This window comes from Macrotis lagotis, chromosome 2, assembly GCF_037893015.1.
Source record: "Macrotis lagotis isolate mMagLag1 chromosome 2, bilby.v1.9.chrom.fasta, whole genome shotgun sequence".
Classification (NCBI taxonomy): Eukaryota; Metazoa; Chordata; class Mammalia; order Peramelemorphia; family Peramelidae; genus Macrotis; species Macrotis lagotis.
Window position 1 is genome coordinate 94,740,415 of NC_133659.1, and position 22,879 is coordinate 94,763,293.

At 33.0% G+C, this 22,879-nt stretch overlaps 1 protein-coding gene across 2 annotated transcripts in view; it reads left to right on the plus strand.

Moving 5' to 3' along the window:
- LOC141512916 (complement factor H-related protein 3-like) overlaps positions 1-22,879 on the plus strand; it is a 133,607-nt gene that overhangs the window by 40,979 nt on the left and 69,749 nt on the right. Inside the window, exons 7-8 of one of the 2 annotated variants that reach the window (XM_074222277.1) lie at positions 1,214-1,396; positions 9,197-9,370. In XM_074222277.1, coding sequence (XP_074078378.1) covers positions 1,214-1,396; positions 9,197-9,370 — 357 coding nt within the window. The remainder of the gene's footprint in view (positions 1-1,213; positions 1,397-9,196; positions 9,371-22,879) is intronic. The other variant, XM_074222278.1, reaches the window with a different exon arrangement.

The window sequence follows — 22,879 nt, forward strand, 5'->3', positions numbered from 1 at the left end:
TTCAAAGGGTAATTTTGAGCATCCAATAGCATATGAAAAGTGCTTTTTAAATTACTCATATATAAATTTTAATTATATAGTAATAAGCCATGACATTTGGTTTTTAGTCAACCTACAACATTAATATATTTTAAATCTTGTATTTTAAAGATCTTTATTTGAATTTCTTTTCACATACTCTAGTTTTTGTTATTTCTCTCTTATAATTTATGATTATATGTGTGACTTAAATTATTAACTAGGGAGGCTAATTCTCTTGCCTTGAAACTAGACTTACTGTCATTCAGGCCTTTTTTTCGATAAATAATCTTTAAACAAGTAATTATAATCTTAATGGATTCAAATCATGGTATTTTTCCTGCTGTCAACACATTCAGCTTATCCTGAATCTGGCCTTGGGCTCTTTTTCAACATTAAAAAGTGTATTTTGAAAAAAAAAAAAAGAACTTCGAGCACTATTACATTGAAATGTCTTTATTCTCCACAACAAAATGAAAGTCATGCATTCTTTTCTACTGGCTTAAGCTCACAACTCTGCAAGACTTCTCAAAGACAGAAGATTTACATTAATTCTCATTTTGTTTAATCATTTTCCCATTAACTATCCATGGCTCCTTTTGGATATTTTTTGATGGTAAAGATATTGGAATGGCTTGTCATTTCCTTCTCTAGCTCATTTTACAGATGAGGAAACTGAGGAATTGTCCAGAATTTGTATCTGGAACCATATTTGAACTCATCTTCCTGACTCCGATCCTGGCATTCTATCCACTGTGCCACATAGCTACCCAATTAATCCTCATTAACAAACAAAATACTCACCTTTTTGATTTTTTCCTCTGCCTGATGGCCCTATTTATTCTTTTAACCAGCATTGTATATAGTGCAGTGACTGACATACAGTAAGTGTTTAATTGATGCTTATTGATTAACTGATTGCCAGACTTCATAAGCCATTTACAAAAGTTGGGGTGAGGCAATATAATCAAATCAAGGTGGTGGGATAAGTGGACAAGGAGGGTACAAAATCTGTGGATGGGTGAGTCACATATGCAATCTCGATGATGCAAGTTAGAATTCAAATAAATGGACAGCACTGTTCAGTACACTGAGAAACTAAGGGAGAGGGGACAGTTCTCAAATTCATATTTCTTGTTTTAATTCAACTCTATGTTATGTTTTTCATCCAATACAATTCTTCTTCTATCCTCAGAGGACCTCAAAAAATGTGCACCACCTCCAACTATTAACAATGGAGATATTACCTCCTTCCCATTAACTGAATATGCTCCAGCATCAACAGTGGAATACAGATGTCAACGATTTTATATGCTAAAAGGTTCCCCAGTTGTGACATGCAGAAATGGACTTTGGACAGAAGAACCAACATGCCTAAGTATGTGATAAATTAACTTAGTACATAAAGAAAATGTCATTTCTGATGGATATGATCAGTTGATGCTTATAGTTTAAAAGTCATAGGATAGTATTATAGATGAGTAATTCTTAATGACCAAATAGACTTCAATTAGAAACTTCAAATAAGTGCTTCACTAGTACCCTTGCTTGTTGCCATGGGAAATGTCTCCAATATACTAAGCCCTTCCCTGTCCTCTTCTAAGAATTGTTTTTATTACATGACCAAATAGATTATTTCAGGCTTTTTGCTCTAATTTGATTATGCCCTTGGTTGTTGGATGTAAAGAACTCTTCCTTGTTTTCCATATTAGAAAATAGAGAACAAATCAACTCCTCCTTACTCCATTTTTATATAGCACAATGTGCACTATATTTGGTACAATTTTAACAAAGATTGTTGGGTACTTTGGGAAATGCATAGTTAACTAATTCAGTGAATTCAAGATTGATTTTTGTCCCCAAAAGACAAATTTTGGAATAGTCACTTCAAATTTTGGAATAGTCACTTATTGAGGAAGCAGAAGACTACTTCTCAAAGCCACTATAAGAAAAATTATTGCACATATTTGACTGAGAATAAATATTCTCTGAGATTCATTCCAGCTAAGATACTATTATCTCTGAATTTCCTTTTTCCCTATTGATTATTTAGAAATCATTATGGACACCAGAAATACTGAAATGCTAATTCAAATAATGAGGTTATAATAGAAATAACTCTCAGGGAAAAGGGATGGAAAGAGATTATTCATGTTATTCAACACAGGTCATAGTTATATACCTGCTCATAGGATATAGAATATGATTTGTGTTTCTAATATAACTTTTCATCATGACATTAATATAACTTTTTTAAAAAATATGAAATTGTCATATAACTAATTTTAGATGAACTATTCTGTTCCTCTTATCACTATCTTTTATTCAGTAATAATATTTTTAGTAAATTACTTATTTACACTATAATGACATTTCACATTACAATTCTTTTATAATTTTTCTTTTCATTATTTTCATAATCCCAATTGATATTTTTCTTCACTTGTTTTTATAATTTTTTGTCACTATATATATAATCATTTGAAGTAATCCCTTAATATTTTGATTTATTCTATATTAAATATTGATATTATGTTTTGATAATTTTAACATCTCTAATTTATTCATGATAACTATTTACATATATAATTATGATGTAAGGTTTATTGATAATTGTGAATATAGATATGATGTGTTTCTTGGAAATTTAAAGGTGATCAAAGTAAATATTTTTGAAGACAATTGGAGTTAACTGACTTGCCAAGGATCATATCACTAGTGTCAGGCAAGATTTGAATTCAGGTACTCCTGACTCCAGGGCTATGGATATCTAGGTGCCCAACAATTAACTTTTTTTGGAGGGGGCAGAATCAAGATTGAAGAATAAAGGCAGGAACTTCTATGAACTCTTCCCCAGACCACTCCAAATGCCTTTAAATAATGACTTTAACCAAAGTATAGAGTGGCAGAGTGCACAAAAAGACTGAGTGAAACAATTTTCTGCCCCAAGACAACTTGGAAGATCCACAGGAAAGATCTATTACACCAGGGTTAGAAAAGGCTGCAGCACAACCTGTGCCACAATGGAACAAACCCACTCCAGCATTCCATAAATAGCCTACAGGGTGTTTGGGTCTCTGGGGGCACCTGCATCCATGATAGCATGAGTGGTTTTCAGATCTCTTAGCTCAGGAATTGCCAAGGACAATTGGGAAGAGCATTGGGAAAATTCTGTTTCATCAGAGTGAGCACCAAGCCCAGTCTAGTACAGGCCTCAGTACGAACTGCCATGGGGACTAGAGCATGTCTGGGGAGCCACCCACAGACAGTAAGGGCATTGGAGAAGACTGCAAAGGTCTCTTTGCTCTCCCTAGGGCAGGATTTTGTTGCTTTGCCCATACTCTGATGTAAATCACAGTCTGGGAATCCAGTCTCAGGGAAAGAGAGCTTTGCTGTCATAGAGGAGCAGGACCCTCCTCCCAGCTCCATAGCAGAGGGATGTGCTTGTGATCATTCACATACCAGAGCACAGGCCAGGAGAGCAGTTAGAGCCTCTCAAAAGACCTGAAGAAAATGAAGTCCCTGGGAGGTATCCCTGAAAAAAGCTGCAAAAAATCCTCAAAAACTTGGGACAGTGCATCTTTCACCCTGGAAGCAGAGTCATACCTTAACCAAGAGTTAAAAATTAAGTCATGGGCTAGGGAAATGAGCGAACAACAGAAGAAAAAAAATCCAATCACTGACAATTGCTTTGGTCCCATGGAGGATCAAAATACACACTCAGAAGATGATAAAGTCAAAACTTCTGTATCCAAATCCCCAAGAAAAACATGAAGTTGTCTCAGGCAATGAAAGAGCTCAAAAAAAGATTTTTAAAATCAAAACAGGGAAATAGAGGAAAAATTGAGAAGAAAAATAAGAGTAATGTGGGAAAAATCAAGGAAACTAAATCAGTAACTTGGTGAAGGAATTAAAAAAAATACTGAATAAAATAATATCTTTGCTATTACTTAATTTTTTTTTTTGTTTCCCAATTACATACTGGTAGTTTCCACCAATCAAGAAAATAACATCTTAATAACCAGGTTGGATAAAAGGGGGGAAAACAGTCCAAAAGGCCCATGGAGAGAAGATGCCTTAAAAATCAAATCAGGGCGGCTAGGTGGCGTAGTGGATGAAGCACCGGCCATGGAGTCAGGAGTACCTGGGTTCAAATCCGGTCTCAGACACTTAATAATTACCTAGCTGTGTGGCCTTGGGCAAGCCATTTAACCCCATTTGCCTTGCAAAAACCTAAAAAAAAATAAAATAAAATCAACAAGAATGCCTTAAAAACAGAATCAACAACTCTCTGAAGAAAATAATTTCTTCAAATGTGGAATGGAACTAAAGGAAGCTGAGAACTTTGTGAATAATCAAGGAACAATAAAACAAAACCAAAAGATTGAAAAACTAGTAAAAATGTGAAATATCTCATTGGAAAAACAATTGACCTAGAATAAATATCCAGAGGAGATAACTTTAAAATTATTGAACAATCTGAAAGTCATGACCAAGAAAATACCCTAGATGTCATTTTTTCAAGAAATTCTCCAGTAAAATTGCCTTGATATTCTAGAAGTAGAGAGTAAAATAGAAATTGAGAGAATCCACCAATCACTTCCTGAAAGAGATTTCAAAATAAAAACTCCTAGGAATATTATAGCCAGACTCCAGAACTCCCAAGTCAAAAAGAAAATACAAGCAAGCAAGAAGAAACAATTTAAATATCATGGAGCTACAGTCAGGGATAACACAAGATTTAACAGTTTCTACATTAAGGGCACATAGGACTTGGAATATAATATTTCAAAAAGTTAAAGAGATTACAACTGAGGATCAACTACCCAGCAAAACTGAGCATTCTCTTTCTGGAGAAAATATGGACATTCAATGAAAGAGGAGGCTTTCAAAACTTCCTGATGAAATGACCAGAGCTGAACAGAAAGTTTGATCTTCAAGTTCAGGACTCAGGTGAAGCATAGATAGGTTGGATGAGAAGGGCAAATTATGAGGGATTTAATGATGTTGAACTGCTTGTATTCCTGCATGACAATATGATATTGATGACTTATGAATCTTTTTCATTTATTTAGAGAAGTTAGAAGGAATATAAATAGACAAGGAACAAGAGGGAGTTGAATATAAAGATTAATATTTCAAAAAGTTGGTATTAATGGGTGAGAAAGGAATGAACTTGAAGAAAGGGAAGGAGAGCTAGAATGGGGCAAGTAATTTCACATAAAAGAGGCAAGTAAAAGCTTTTGCAATGGAAGGGAAGAACAGAAAGGTGAAGGGGAGTGAATGAGACTTTACTATCATCATAAGTGGCTCAGAGAGGAAATAACACAAATAACATTTGGGGAATAGAAATCTATCTTGCCCTAGAGGAAAATAGGAGAGGAAAGGGATGGAAGAAAGGGGAGGGAAGGAGGGCATCTGTGATAAAAGACATGGAAAATTATGGGAGAAGGTAATCAGATACAATACAGTTTTGAGGAGGGACAGAGTGAAAGGAAATAATAGAATAAATGGGGGGTTTAGGATGGAGGGGAAAACTGCTAGCAAAAGCAGCAATGAGAAAATACTTTCTTTTATGTACGTATGATAAAGAATGTGATTCATCCCAAAGAAAGAGTTGATGAATATAGCTGAATACAAACTGAAGCACACTTTTTTGTTCCTCACTTTATTTTTCTTGAGATTTCTGTTTTCTGGGGGGGGGGGGAGGGATTATGTTTACTTTGATAACATGACTATTATAGTAATGTGTTTCACGGCTACACATTTTTGATGTACACCAAGTAACTTGCTTTCTCAATGGGGAGAGTGGGGTGGGAGGAAGGGAGAGAATTTGAAACTCAAGGATTTGGAAGTAAATGTTTTGCACATAGCTGAAATAAAGATTTTACAATTAAATTAAATTTTTTTAAAAGTAGCTTTTTGAAGTGTTAATCTTCTCTTTTCCTCAATTTTTCCTTCTTTCATTAGTGATTTAGAAACTGCTGCTGATTTTATGGGTTTTTCCCTTTTCTGGCTATTATTAAATAACCATTTTTCTTATTTTTTTAAGTTGTTTCACTTTTCTAAAGATATTCTCTTATCATTTGTAGCTTTTCTTCTTCTTTGCTTTTGCTGATTCCTTTCATTTTTACTTGCCTTATTGCCAAAGTTAGCACTTCCTCCCATGAGAATGAAGCATGAATATTTGAAATAACAAAAATCTCTAAGAAGGAATTATACTACATGTTCACAGCATAGATTCCACCAATATTCACTAGGCAATATGCATTTGCTTATTGAAGTGGTCCCAGAATTAACAAGATCTGATCCTGATCCTCAGAAAAAGATTATGCCCATTGCAGTCAACCATCAAGATACAAAGTCCCATATTCTTGTAATTAATTAGTCTGGGAATCTTGTCTTTTTTCAGTTACTCAAAAATAGCACAATGCATTTAGGAATAAAGATGCCAGAGAGGTATCATAATATATTCAGATATATAAAATTACCTGTATCAAGATTATTTAACCAAATGTGATAGGTGAGGTCTGAGGCATATATGTGAGAATAGATAAAATTTGGTCAGAGAAAATGATCTTCAAGTAGATGCTGTATAAAAATAATGAAGAATTCTAGCACATGGGGTACATACAGTTCCTTGAGACCTGGGGTAGGAATGAAATATGCATAGCTAAATTCTGAGGACAGTCTGAATCATGAAGAGAGAATGCAGCCTTTTCTGCCTTCTCAAACTTCTCAAACCAATAATCAATAAGTTCATTAAGTACCTTATCTAAAACATGGATAGTTAGTGTAGTGGATAGAGTTCTGACCAGAGGTAATTTCAAAGTATGCTTCACAAAGTTATCTGTATGACCCAGATTAAGACACTTTATTCTTTTTGAACACTAAAAAGTATGTTTTGAAAAAGAAACAAAACTCCAAAGTTTAATTACACTATGATGTCATCATTCTTCACAAAAAGGAATGAAAGTTATACATTCTTTGTTATTGGTTTAAGCTCAGGACTCTATTAGACTTTTCAATGTGTACTTAAACAGAAGAAATAAGGGAGAGTAAGATTCTCATCACTTTTAGTTCCCTCAGATTTTCTACTTTTAGTTTTAGTCCTCATTTTGTTTAGTCATTTTTCAATAACCCTGTTTGGTTTTTTGGTGGCAAACATACTGAAAGGGTTTACCATGTCCTCCACCTCATTTTACAGATGACAAAATTGAGGGAAAAAAGAATAAAATAGCTTGTGCTGGGTCATTCAGCTAGGAAGTATTAAAGGCTAGATTTGAACTCAGGTCTTCCTGACTCCAGACCTGGGACTCTATCCACTGTACCAGCTACCTATCCCATTTGTATTCTTTATCCAACTCATTATCAAATTCATTATCATCACAGAATTCTCATCTTTTTTTTATTCTTTATTCTGGCTGATGGTCCAGCTTATTCTTTTACCCAGCACTATACATAGCACAATCCTTTCGATATAATAAGTATTTAATTATTGATCAATTTATTACCTTACTCCATAAACCCTATGTTAACTATGCTTTTCCCATTTTATCATGTTTTTATTTTTTTATTTGTTCATCCATATGCAGATGTATATTTTTAATTTACAAAATTTTCTTCTACCCTCCCTTCCCACCCCTCTCCCCTCAATGGCAAACAGTCAAGCTAATTTTACATTTACACATTTGAGCTAAGCATGTTTACAAGTTAGCCATTTTCAGTATGAGGAATTAAGAACAAGGGAGATACATAAGAGATAATTTTTATAAAATGTTCATCAGATTCTGAAGTGTTACTTTCTTTTTTTGGTTTTGGGTTTTTTTTTTTTACTTTTGTTTTGTTTTGTTTTTCTTCCTCTGGAGGGGGATAACATTGTCCATAGTCAGTTAATATTGCTGTCCTAACTCTCTGAACTATTGAGGGGAGCTGCTTTCAACAAAGTTGATAATCTCACAATGCTGTTAATGTTAATTCTTCTCTTGGTTCTGCTCCCTTCGCAGATTCTATAATTCATTCCATTATTCTCTAGAGTCCAACCATTTATGGTTTCTTATAACACAATAGTATTCTATAGAATTCATGTACTATAACTTGTTTAGCCATTCCCCAATTAATGGGCTTCCCTTCAATTTCCAATTCTTTGGCACTTCAGAAAGAGCTATGAATATTTTGGAACATGGGGGACTTTTTCTATTTTCTATGATTTCTTCTGGATATTTGCCTAGAATTGGAATTGCTGTGTCAAAGGAAATGAACATCTTTATTGCTCTTTGGACATAGGTCCATATTGCTTTCCAGAATGGCTGAACCTATGCTAACTGTTGATATCTATGAGTTTTAGTCTATGCATTTTCATTATCTTTTTCCCTTGTCTGGAATGCTCTCCCTCTTCATCTCTGCTCCTGTTTCTTTAGCTTCCCTTAAGTTTCTCTTATGTTCCACAGGAAGATTTTCATGGTATCTAGTGCTTTCCTTCGATTAATTTATTTCAAATTGATCATATATTTAACCTGTTTGTACATAGCTCTTTGCATATATTTTCCCATTAGACTGTGAGCTTGTGAAAACAGGTATTCTCTTTTTTTTGGTATCCATAGAAATTAGAACAAAGGTTGATTTGTTGAGAGAGAAATTTTCAAAGAGATCTTAATAAAAAAGTCAGGGAAATATTTAAATTAGTCAGATAGAAATGCTTGAAAATATAGTTTGAAAATATTGCTACATAACTATGCCTCTTTGTTATTTTGCTGTTGAATCTTTCAATAATGATAGCTAGTATTTATATAGCACTTTAAGTGAATGAAACTCTTTGAAAATTTTATTTCCTTTTTTCCCCTTAGAACAATTCTTGTAGCTACAAAGTATCTGACACTGGATTTGAAATCAGCCTCAAAGAGCAGCATTCTATACACTGTGCCATAATTGCTCTATCTTTTATACAGTCTACATGTTGAATTCTATCTCAATTGACATGTTGACAATTCTGAACAGTTTTTGTTACTTCAATTTCACCAGAAAAAAATAAGCAGATGTTATTATTTTATAGCTTCTGATCAAAGCTTAATATTTCCAGAATTGATCATTCAAATCAAAATAAATTAATAATTTAATTAATTATTGTTATTAAAATTAATAATAATTAAAGACATTTATTTCTCACTCTTTTTTTCAGGAATTCCATGTGGAAAACCACCCTCAATACAATATGGTATTATTCCAAATGAATTAGACACTTATGAGTTTGGAGAAGAAGTAACATACAGATGTCTTGAAGGTTTCAGCATTGATGGGCCAGCAACTATAAAATGTATTGGAGGAAACTGGCCTAATCCACCACAGTGTAAAGGTAGAAATATTTTCTTTTCTTTTCTAGGATAATTTTAGTTTTTAAGATTTAAATCTAATTCAAAATGTAATTTTGATACAGTAGCCATAGTATGACCAAAATAATTTAAAAGACAAATTACAAAATTTATATATGGAATTCCAAAGGCATCATTTAAATTAGAATTTTCCAGATGTTAATGAGATCCTTGAAAATTCATTTTAAAATAGAAAATAATTTTAAAATAACAACTTAATAGTCACCAGGAATAAAATCAATTTTTTATTTTTAAATATTGAAATATGTGTATAAATAAGAAAAGTGCATTTGGTGAGACTGTTACTGATACATCCATGTTACTGTAGTTATGTGATCATATCCTTATGTTCAGTAACTTTACATTTTACATCTTCAACCTTGACTTGGTTCCTTCTTTCTAGTTTCACATTTCTTCTTATATTGAAGGACACTGGCACATTCATTTTCATTGAATTGTCATAGAAGAATTCATCCTGGATTAGAGGAGCCTTCCTTCCATTCTGCTAATATTGTGAAAGTATCATTAGAGCATATAATATTTGCATTACTTATTCCTTATTCATACTATATAATCAATTCAAGTTATCCTTGATAAGATATTTTTGGTAACAATTTTTGCTTCTTTCCTGACTGATTCCTCCTTAAAAATGTTTTCTCTGTCCAATGCACATTTCTTTTTGGGGGGGGGGGAGGATTGCAAGGCAATAGGGTTAAGTGACTTGCCCAAAGTCACACAGCTAGGTAATTATTAAGTGTGTGAGGTTGGATTTGAACTAAGGCCCTCCTGACTCCAGGGCCAGTGCTCTATCCACTGTGCCATCTAGCAGCACCCCCAACCCCCTTCCCCAGTGCACATTTCTTTCTCACTCTTCAGGTAATCTTCAAATTCATTTAGATATTTGCATTCTATGACTCAGCATATAAAAACAGTTTTTGAAAGGAACTTTATTTACAGAAAAATTTGGAGTTATTAAAAGAATTTTCTAATTTTTCAGAGGCATAATAAATCATTCTTCTCTTCCTGTTCAATTTTGTCTCAACCCATTGACCATTTAAAAACATTATTCAATGTGGGAAATCTAGGACACTAATACATTGTTAGTGGAGCTGTGAACTCCATCCAACCTTTCTGGAGAGCAATTTGTAATTACACCCAAAGGGCAAAATAATGTGCATACCCTTTGATCCAGCAATACCACTACTTGGTCTATGCCCAGAAGAGATTATGAAAAAGGGTAAAATATCACTTGTACAAATATTCATAGCATCCCTGTTTGTGGTAGCAAAGAATTGGAAATTGAGTAAATTTCCATCAATTAGGGAATGGCTTAATAAACTGTGGTATATGTATGTGATGGAACACTATCATTCTATTAAAAACCAGAAGGGATGGTAATTCAGGGAAGCCTGTAAGGATTTGCATGAACTAATTCTGAACCAGATGAGCTGAACCAGAAAAACATTATACACCCTAACAGCAATATGGGGGTGATGATCAACCTTAATAGGCTTTCTCACTCCATCAGGGCAACAATCAGGTACAATGTTGGGATATCTGCAATGGAGAATACCATCTGTATCCAGAGAAAGAATTGTGGAGCTTAAACAAAGACCAAAGACTACTACCTTTCATTAAAAAAAACCTATTATCTTATTATATAAGTTTGCTGTCTATTATACTTTATTTTTTTCCTCTCTCATCACATTCAACTTAGATCAAAGTATACCATGGAAACAATGTAAAAACTAACAGACTGCCTTCTGTGGGGGGTGGAGTGAGGGAAGCGAGATTAGGGAAAAAATTGTAAAATTCAAAAATAAATAAATAAATAACCAAATTGCCAGTATCAAAAATGAAAAAAACAAATTATAATTGATAAAGAAGAAAGAAAATAAATTGCCAGGAACTATTCCACCTAACTTTTATACGCCAACAAAAAGACTAAATGAAATTGAGGTTTACAAAAATATAAAATGACCTTATTGGCAGATTGAGAAAGAGCACTTAACTCTTAGTAAAAAGAAAGTGAGTCATAGATATATTCAAAAAGAAAAAAAAAATCAAAGTCAGTTGAATTTACAAGTGAATCCTAATAAAAATTTAAAGAAAATAAATTTCAAGACTATATAAGCTACTTCAAAAATAATAGAATAATTATATCAAATTCCTTCTATGACACAAATATGGTCATGAGAGATAAATTTATACACTTTGATCATGCTGAATTTCTACCAGAAATTTAGTAGCAGTTTAATATTAGAAATATTATAAAAATAATTGACCATATTAATAATGAAACAAAAAATTGTATGACTATATCAACAGACACAGAAAAGATATTGACAAGATGATACAACACCTTTTGTTAATAAAATATTGGAAAATATTTCTCTTAAAATGATAGTCTCTTCCTAAAACCAAGAACCAGCATTATCTGTAACAATGATAATGTTGAAGTCTTTCCAGTAAGATTAGTTATAAAGCAAAGATATCCATTATCACCCTTACCATTCAGTGCAATGCCAGAAATGCTAGCTAGAGCAACAATATAAGAAAAAGTAGTTAAAATAGTAAGAATAAACAAAGAGGAAATAAAGTCATCATTTTTGCAGATGATATGATGGTTTACTTAGAGAATTGCATCAACTAAAGTACATAAATGAAATGATTAAAAATTTCAGGAAAATTTCAGGATATAAAATAAACTTACACAATCAGTATTTCTATGTATTAATAATAAAGGCAACAAGAAGAGATGGAAAGAGAAATCTCATTTAAAATAACTACAGAAAGTAGAAAGCAATTGGGAGTCCAGTTACTAAGACACAAAATTACGAAACTCAATACATAATTAAAGTTCAATTGCTTAAAATTGAAAAATTCATTGCTCTATATATTAAGTAAATATAAGAAAATTATAATATAATCTAAAATAATTTATTCAATGCAATGCCATTGGCATTATCAAATGATCACTCAATAAAACTAAAAAAAAAACAAAAAACAAAATTCACCTTTAAGAAACAAAAAGTTTAGAATATAAAGGAAAAAAGAGTGAAGGAAAAGAATTCTGGCCTACCAATACTAGATCTCAAGCTATACTGTAAAATTGTAATCATCTATATAATTTGATATTGAAAAAAAGTAACATTAAGGCTGATCAGTGGAATTGATTAGATATATAATAAAAAAAAAACATGTTAGCTAAGTGCTTGATAAATTTAAAAATCATAGTGATTGGAACAAAAATTCAACATTTGACAAAAATATTTAAGAAAACTGGAAAAGAGTCTGCTAGAAACCAGATATAGATAAATATCTGACATGTTAAGATAACATTCTGATGTTTACATGACTTAGACATAAATGAATGCATCATCATAAGTAAATTAGAGGAGTGTGGAAGAAATAACCTGTCAGATGAGAAGTTTTTAACTAAATAAGAAATAAAGAGGCTCCCAGGAAGAAAAATAAATGATTTTGATTACATAAAATTTCACTTTCTTTTACAAACAAAACCAATGCAGCTAAAATGAGGAAAAGAAAAAACAGGAAACTAGGGAGATGATCCAGGGAAACAAGTCAGATTTATTTTTAATAATTTATTTTTATTTTTTCCCAATTGCAAGTGAAAACATTCTTTTAAAATTTTTTTTGTCATCTAAATTCTTTCCCTCTCTTCCCCCTCACTGAAATGGTAAACAGTTTGATATTGATTATTCATAAAACTCAAGTAAAACATATTTCCATATTAGTCATGTTGTGAGAGAAAACAGAACAAAAGGGAAAATATGAGAAAAAGAAAGTAAAAATTAACATACCACTTTGATCTGAATTCAGACTTCATCAGTTCTTTCTCTGGAGAAGAATTGCATATTTCACCAGGAGTGCCTTACTTGGATCATTATATTGTTGAGATTAGCAAAGTCACTCACAGTTGATCATTGTGCAATATTACAATTACTGTATATAGTGTTCTTCTAGTCCTGCCCACTTCACATTGAATCAGTTTGTAGAAGTCTTTCCAAGTTTTCTGAAATTATCCTGTTTGCCATTTCTTTTGGCGTAATAGTATTTCATTGTAATTATATATCTTAACTTGTTCAGTCACTCCTCAAGTGAGGGACATGCCCTAAATTATCAGCTCTTTAACACCACAAAAAAGATGCCACACATACATACATACATACATATATATATATATATATATATATATATATATATATGTTCTTATATAAATGGGTCCTTTCCCCTTTTTCAAATCTCTATACAATATAGACCTAAGAGTGATATTGTTGGCTCATAGTGCAGGCACACTTGTTCTAATTATTTTTCATAATTTTAGATCAGTTTAAAACTACACCAACAAAGTTATAATGTCCCAATTTTCCCACATATCCTTCAACAATTATCATTTTTCTTTTCTGTGATAAGATATAATTATATAAATTCTGAAGATTCAACTCATGCCTGTGAAATTAGTAAATTTATATATATATATATATATATATATATATATATATATATATATATATGATTTGGAGATACTACAGGGGTCAAACTACACTAAAAAATTTTGTGTGATATTGTGAATTGATGCAAATACTTTGAAAAACAATTTGAAATTGTATATGGATAGTGAATTAAATTTAATTTGCAAAAAGTAACCATAGCACCATTTTTTATAGCAGCAAAAAAAAAATTAAAATCTGTATAGAAAAATTATCTCAGGGGCAGCTAGGCGGCATAGTGGATAAAGCACTGGCCTTGGAGTCAGGAGTACCTGGGTTCAAATCTGGTCTCAGACACTTAATAATTACCTAGCTGTGTGGCCTTGGGCAAGCCACTTAACCCCATTTGCCTTGCAAAAACCTTAAAAAAAATTCAAAAAAAAAAGAAAAGAAAATTTAGCTCAAATCAATAGCTTTTTCTCCCTTTCTTGACCAAACTGTTGGAAAAAGCTAAGTACGTTTTGATCTTTTTCTCCTCTCATTCATGGCTCAATAAATTTTCTGTTTGCAATTTGTCATCTTAAAAATTTGGTAGAACAGAGCTGTGTTCAAGTTCTTGGGGAATAAAAAAATATTCTTTTATGACAGAGACCAGAGAAACTGTCAGTAAGTTTATTTTCAACTGAGCAGGAAGTATCAAAGTAAATAATCACCAGTCTAGAATTCCAGTGTACTATCCTAATATGCACTAATATGCTATCCTATCAAGTAAAAATATATATTTTTAAAAAGTCACTTTCAGTTGTATTTTATACAGGAAAGTCATGAGTCTATCTGTCTCTCATTCTCATATCTATGATTTTGCTAACAAGTCATGACTGGAAAAATTATACTGATCAATAATTTTAGAAATTAATTATTTATCATTTTTGAAAATCATTTTTACTGCCTGGACTATACATTGCCTCTCACATTTAAATTTTCTATGTCATGTTACAGAAGTCAATAGTTTCTGCTTTTTATTATGAGTACTTATACTTTTTACATGTTACCTTGCCTCCCCCCCCCCCCAGTTTGGTAGTAATATCAATTTTCATACCTTTTGTTCTCTTTCATAATATGTTGTTATATTCTCTCATTCGACTCTCATAATACTTATGGAGCAGATAGATACCTCATTCCCAATTCACAGATAACAAGAAAACAGAGAAAAGCTACAAATGTTATTGACAAATACAATAGATAAATAAAGAATAATCCATTTCTGCATCTTTGAATTGTGACTCCTATCTTTTTTATCTTTACCTATTTATGGAATCTGTTATACTTTTTTAACAATCATTTATCATAGTTTAAGTTAATTTCCCAATTTTTCTACCAGACTTTAAAACCTGAATAACATCATAGTAAGAAAGGCAACAGCTAATGAGTGGTCATACAATCAATCAGGATTTATTAAGTGTCTATGATGTATAGGTACTATACAAAGCACTCTAAATAAAGGCAAAAGAAAATCCCTGCTATCAAGGAGCTCACAGCCTAATGGAGAAGAGAACAAATAAACAAGAAATAACATATGTGTAAAATAAATTGATAACAGCAAAAAGAGGAAAGGTTGCTTTTTGAAGAGGAGAGTTTAAGAAGTTCAAGTGAAGGAGGAAGCAGAGTAACTTCTATCTAAAACCATAAACAAGCATTATGTGTATCTCAATAAGATAAGAGATGAAACAAGGATGCTCATTATCACCACTATTATTCAATATAGCTCAGAAATGCTAGTTAAAGCAATAAGGGAAGAAAAGAAATGGAAGTAATTGCAATAGACAATGAGGGGATAAAACTATCACACTTTGCAGACAATAGGATGGAATCTTTAAGGAATTATAGCAACCTGAAACAACAAATTTGCAAGGCATAAAATAAACTCATGAAAATCATCAATATTTCTATGGCTTACCAAATAAAGTCTAGTAGGAAGAGAAAGAAAAGGAAATTCCAATTAAAATAACAGCAGGGAGGGGAGACAAAGAACTCAGAACTCAAAATTTTTAAATATGAATGTTAAAAACATTTTATATATGACTGATAACTGTTTGGTGAAAAAAATACATTAAAAATAGAACAAAAAGAAAATCATTGGCTCATAGGGTACAAATAACTATAAAGTTATTTGAAGGAGAATGTCATGGATTGCTCAAAAATAAAAAAAAGTTTTTTATAATAGATCCTGTGGAGAAAGCATGAGAGCAATTCAAAAGTGATAAACTTAAATATTATCAGTTTTTCTTGCAATTGCTGACATAGAATAGACAAAGTGAATCAGAATTTCTGATTTGAAATTTTCATTGGCTGTCTTATTATAATGCTGGTCATAGAGGCAAATATCTTCAAAAGAAGGAGAAAAAAAATTGCGAGCAGGTGCACCTTCCCCTCCTACCCCCCCCCCATAAGCCAGTGTAATTTTGGGCAGCTGTCTTTTGGGAATGGATTTTTCTGTGTATCGTGCAACTGTATATTGAAATGGGATGTAAATTGCCTAAGATTTTAAACATTGAGAAGATGGAAGAGTTTGGCAATGATTAATCTATGAGAGAAATTCAGCAACAGTCTCTGATTTCTTCAATATTCGCTAGGACATTCCTTTATTCACAGTAAAGATAATGACAGTCAAGGTCTTATTCTTTCCTCTCCTCTTAAAGGAGAGGAAAAAATGAAATTTATCCAGGATCAGACAAAGGGAAAATTGGGTTAGTGGTAGCTTTGGTGATTTCCAGACCTCTCAATCTAGAGACTGCAAAGGACAAATTGGAAGGTCTACAGGAAAAGTCTGCCACCAGGGTGAAGGTGGAACAGAGTCCAGCTCAGACTTTAGAATCAGCACACTGACCCCAGGAGACCAGGAACAGGTCTTTGGAAGTCACAAAACAGTGGCTGCTGCTTCCAGAGCTCTCAGCCCAGAAACAGTAAGGCGGGGGAGGGCAGAAGTAGATTAAAAGGGTCTCTTCACTACCACTGAGATGGGATACTGTTGCTTTGTCCATACTCTCATCCAGGTAACAGTCTTGGATCCCAATCTTGGGTCTAGTCCCAAGAAAAGGAGCAGACGCATAATAGAACTTATTGCTGCAGTGGAGCAGAGATCCTCCTCACAGCTTCAGGGTGGAAAGAAATGCTTGTGGTCACCCACAGACAAGAGCACAGGCCAGGAGAGTAGACAAATCTTGGATCATAAGTCCTGGAAAGGATTGAAAGCTTGCAGATCACTAGAAGTATCTCTGCAATAACTTCAATAAACCCCAAAAGTTGGGATAGTACACTCTCTACCCTGGAAGCAGAACCCTACTTTAACAAAGAGTTAAAATCAAGTCATAGGCAGTGTAAATGAGCAAACAACAGAAGAAAAAGATCAGAGTTTCTACATTCTACATTCAAAGCCTCCATGAAAAATATAGATTGCTCTCAAGTCATGAGAGAGAGAGCTCAAAAAGGATTTTTAAAAATTAAGTGAGAGAGGTAGAGAAAAAAATGAGAAGAGAAATGAGGATGATGTGGAAAAATCATGAAAACTGAATAAGCAGTTAATAAGGCAGAGATCAAAAATCTTAAAGAAAATATTATCTTAAAAACCAGACTGGGCAAAATGGACAAAGAAGTCCAAAAAAAAAAAAAAAACCCAGTGAGGTGAAGAATACTTTAAAAAACAAAATTGATCAAATATAAAAAGAAATACAAAATCTCACTGAAGAAAATAATTTCTTAAAATATAGAAATAGTCAAAAGGAAACTTGACTTTGAGAAATCAAAAAATGATAAAAACAAAATCATGAGAATATCTCATTGGAAAAACAACTAACCAAGAAAACAGATTCAGGAGAGATAATTTTAAAAATTATTGAACTGTTTGAAATCTATGATCAAAAAAAGAGCCTAGATATCATCTTTTAAAAAGTTATCAAGAAAAACTGCTCTGATATTCTAGAAGCAAAGAGGAAAATAGAAATTGAAAGAATCTACCAATAACCCCCTGAAAAAGATCCTAAAATGAAAACAGCCAGGAATATTATAGTCAAATTTCAGAGTTCCCAGGTCAAGGAGAAAATGTTGCAAGCAGCCAGAAAGAAATAACACAATTATTGTAGAGTCACAAAACTTAGCATTTCTACATTAAGAATTCATTGAATTTTGAATATGATATTCCAGAAAGCAAAAGAGCTTGGATTAAACCAAGGATCAGCTACCCAGAAAAACTGAACATACTTTTTCAATGATAAAGATAGACCTTTAATGAAATAAAGAACTTTTAAAATTTCCTGATGAAAAGAACAGAAATAAATAAAAAATTTGATCTTCAAATATGAAACTCTAGTAAAGCATAAAAAAGGTAAAGAGGAAGGGCAAATTATAATGGGCTTATTGCTCTTGAATTGTTTATATTTCTGTATGGGAAGATGATGCTGTTAACTCATATGAACTTTCTCATTTATTAGAGCAGTATGGAGAATATATATATATATATATATATATACATACATGGTACAGGTAAGAGTTTAATATAAAGGAATAATATATTTTTAAAATAAAGTCAAGGGATGAGAGACAATGTACTGAGAGAAAAGAAGAGGGTGTGGAAGAATGGGTTATTTCACATAAAAGAGGTAAGAAAAAGTTTTTGCAGTGGGAGAGAATGGAGTTGAAAGTGAATGAACCTTACTCTCATTGAAACTGGCTCAGAGACTTCCAGGGTGAAGTCAAGATGGTGGTGAAGCTAACAAGTTCCCTGAGCCCTTTCCTACCAAAGATATGTGAAGCCTCTACTCTGACCTTCACATGACAGATTCCACCAAGAAAATGAGAAGATTCAAAGAAGTTTTCTACTGCAGACATTGTGGATCTTCAGTGAAGAGATGTCTCTTTGGGGTAAAAAGGAAAGAAAAGTCCAGGAGGTGGGAAAGTTAGCAAGAGGCTTTTAGACATAACTTAATAATAATAGAAGTCCCAGTAGCTGGATAGCAAGCCAGCAGAGAGGAACCCAACCCCAAACAAAGTCTGAACCTAGAAATTCCAGGGTAAAAGATAGGACTGAGTTGGGAACAATCCTCTGTTAAGTCAGAACCTAGACATAAAGGAGGGGGGGAAAAAACAAAACAAAAATAAACCTCTGCAAAGGCAAGGCCTGGACTGCATAGGCAATATCTTGACCAACAACAAGGCAGGGATCATACTCTAGCCCCAGCAAAATAAAAGTTTCGATCTATATTCCATATTCCCCAGGAGCAGACTGTAAGATGAGCAAAAAAGTTTAAAGAGCATTCAGTACAGAAGAATACTTCACAGTTGAAGATGACAGCACTACCATGTCTGAAGAAGAAAGCTGTGAAACATCACTCAAAGAGAAGTATCAAAAGAGTCTATAAATTAGATTCAAATATAAAAGCTCATCAAAGAGCTCAAAAAAGAACCTAAAAAAAACAAAGAAAAGAGGAAGAAGAAAAATGGAAAAAAGAAATGAAAACCATGCATGCAGGAAAATTGTGAAAACTTGACCAGAGAATTCAACACCTTTAAAAAAGGAAACACAAAAGGAAATTGAAGAAAATAAAATTCTAAAAACTAGAACTGAACATTTAGAAAACAATGAATCTACAAGACTACAAGATTCCATCAAACAAAATAAAAACACTGAAAAAAATGAAGAAAATGTAAAGTACTTTCTAGAGGAAATGAATGACCTGGAAAACAGATCCATATGAATCATGGAAAGCCTGGATCAACTAGAAAGCCTGGATCAGAAGAAGAACCCGGAAAACATCATGCAGGAAATTATAAGGGGAAACTGCCTCAATCTACTAGAACAAGATAACAATTGAAATAATCCACAGAACCCCTCCAGAAAAAGACCCCAGGTAAAAACTCCAAGGGCTGTAATAGCCAAATTCCAGAACCCTCAAATAAAAGGGAGAATACTGCAAACAACAAAAGGAAAACAATTCAAATACAAAGGGAACACAATCAGACTAACATAGGACCTATCAGCCTCAACATTAAAGGATCAGAAGAAATGGAATAACATATTTCAGACAGCTAAAAACCTGGGATTACAACCCAGAATGTACTACCCTGCAAAATTCAGCATATATTGTCAGGGGAAAAGAAAGATGTTTAGTGAAATACAGAACTTCCAGAATTTCCTGACACAAACATCAGTACTGAACAGAGAATTCGATTGCTAAATGCACAATGGAAGTGAAATTTTAAAAAAGTAAATGAAAAAGGGAACTGAAAAAACAAAACTGTTTCAAACAAATGTTGGTCACTAAAAGGGAAGATATAACAATTTTAACTCATCAGAACTTTACTTCTCTAAAAATAATTTGAGGGTAGAATATAATTGAAAAGAATAGGTTTAATTGGTCTTGTGCCTCAATTGAAGAGGTCCAAGATAATGTCACTATGGTTGAAATTAAAAACCCCTGAAAAAAGCAGAAGTGTCAACTTGAACTTAAGTATCTCATTACACTCTGACTGGCTTTAATCACAAGGTGCTCAGCACCTTATGTAATGAGAACATCATAAGCTTCAAGGACCTGAGACAGTGTCTCTATTACTTTGCAATCCCAGAGCCTCCCAGTACTTAGAGATCTTCAAGACACTTTCAGTTAATTAGATCAGGCTGCTTCACTTAACAAGGAGTTAAGAGTAAAGTGGGAAAGAAAATGGGGCAGGGGCAAGGGTCACAAATAGTTCAAGAAATGATATGGCTTTAGAGGATATTATGGCTTCTGAAAAGGATTATGTGTACTTGAAAGATACTTGAAAAGGGGGTAAGGTTAAAAAATGATTATAAATATAATTTGTTGCAATTTGAGTCAATGCTGCTTATCAAACAATCAAGTAAACAATCTGTGATGATATCTTGATAACAATTGGAACTTATCAAGCATATTAGAGCACTAAGGGAAGAGGCACAAAGATTTATAATTTAGGGGGAAAGAAGGGAGAATCTGAATGCTGTGTAAATTCTATTCAATAGATTTAGCCCAGTGAGAAAATAAGATACATTCCCACTTGGGTTTAAAAATCTAACAATCTATGGATAAAGTGGGGGGACTGGGAAAGGGGAAGATAAGGGGAAAAGGGAGCGATAAAAAGGAATAACCAGTATCAAAAATGAAAAGGTTGAACTAACCACCAATAAGGAGGAAATTAAAGAGATAATTAAGAGCTACTTTGCCAAACTGTATGCCAAAGAATTGGACAATTTGAGTGAAATGGATGAATATTTACAAAAATACAAACTGCCCAGATTAACAGAAGAGGAAATAGATTACTTAAATAACCCCATTTCAGAAAAAGAAATTGAAGAAACCATCAATAAACTCCCTAAGAAAAAGTCTCCAGGTCCAGATGGATTTACAAGTGAATTCTACCAAACATTTAAGTAACAATTAATTTCTATTCTACATAAAACACCTTTCTCTCCAATTTTTAAAAATAGTTTATCAAACTCCTTTTATGACACCAACATAATGGGGAAGTGACAGAAGGAAAGGAAGATTGTGGGAGCTAATAGTTAGATGTCAAATACTTCTGAGGAGGGACAGGATGAAAGAAGAGAGAGAATAGAATAAATGGAGGTGGGGGAATAGGTTGGCGGGAAATAGAGTTAGCAATAGTAACCATGGGAAAAAATTTTGGAGAGAATAAGGAAAAAATGAGACATTAAGGCACTGCTGAAATTTGTGTAATGATTCAACAATTCTGTATCAATTTGGAGCTTTGCCCAAAAGTTCTATAAATTCATTCTTACTCTAAAAAGCAGGAAGGAAAAGGATCTATATGTATAAGGATAGTTATGGCAGCTCTTTCCTAGTGGCAAAGAACTGGAAATTGAGGGAATACCCATCAGTTGGGGGACAGTTGAATTAACTATCGTATGTGATTATGATGGAATACTCTTTATTATAAAAAATAATGGGGGTGGCTAGGTGGTACAGTGGATAGAGCACCGGCCCTGGAGTCAGGAGTACCTGGGTTCAAATCCAGCCTCAGACACTTAATAATTACCTAGCTGTGTGGCCTTGGGCAAACCACTTAAACCCATTTGCCTTGCAAAAACCTTTAAAAAAAGAAAGAATGAATGAACAGGATGTTCTCAGGAAAACCTGGAAAGACTTACATGAGCAGATGCAATGGGAAACATATTATATGCAAAGTAACTGTGCATATTATATGCAAAGTAATCAGTTGTGAATGACTTGCCTTTTCTCAGCAATTCTTGACCCAAGCTAACTTTGAAGGACTTATGATAAAGAATACTATTCAGACAAAACTGATGGTTTCTGATTACAAATTGAAGCAAACTTTTTTCTTTTTTTTTAATTGAGATTTCTCTTTTGGGGGGTGGTGAAGTAGAGGTTATATTTACTTTCACAACATGACTATTATGGTAACATTTTGCATGGTTACACATTTTTAACCTATATCAAATAACTTGTTTTATCAATGAGGACTTGTAGGGTAGGAAGAAGGCAGAGAACATGGAACTCAAAGTTTAATGATTATGCTGGTATTCTTGTGCATTTTTTTATTAACCCCCTTGATATTCTTGATCTTTTCTTCCTACAGATGAATTTTGTTGCTGTTTTTTTCAGCTATGTAACATGATTTTTTTGTATGGGAAGGCACTGAATAAATAATTTATTTAGGTAGAATTGCCATTTATATTATATTACCTTGGCCTCCTCATGGATAACTGCCATTTTTCAAATTGTTTAGATATGACTTTTTGCCTGAAAAGGGTTTTGTAATTGTGTTCATATAATTCCTGGGTGTGTCTTGGCAAGTAGACCCCCAATGCTTTATATTGTCTACAGTCATTTTAAATGAAATTTCTCTTTCTATCTCTCACTACTGGGCTTTATTGTTAATATATAGAAATGTTGATGATTTGTGTGGTTTTATTTTATGCCATAATAATTTTATTTCATCACATCAAAATAAACCTATGCCACACTCATCAAATATACTCCTTCAATAAAG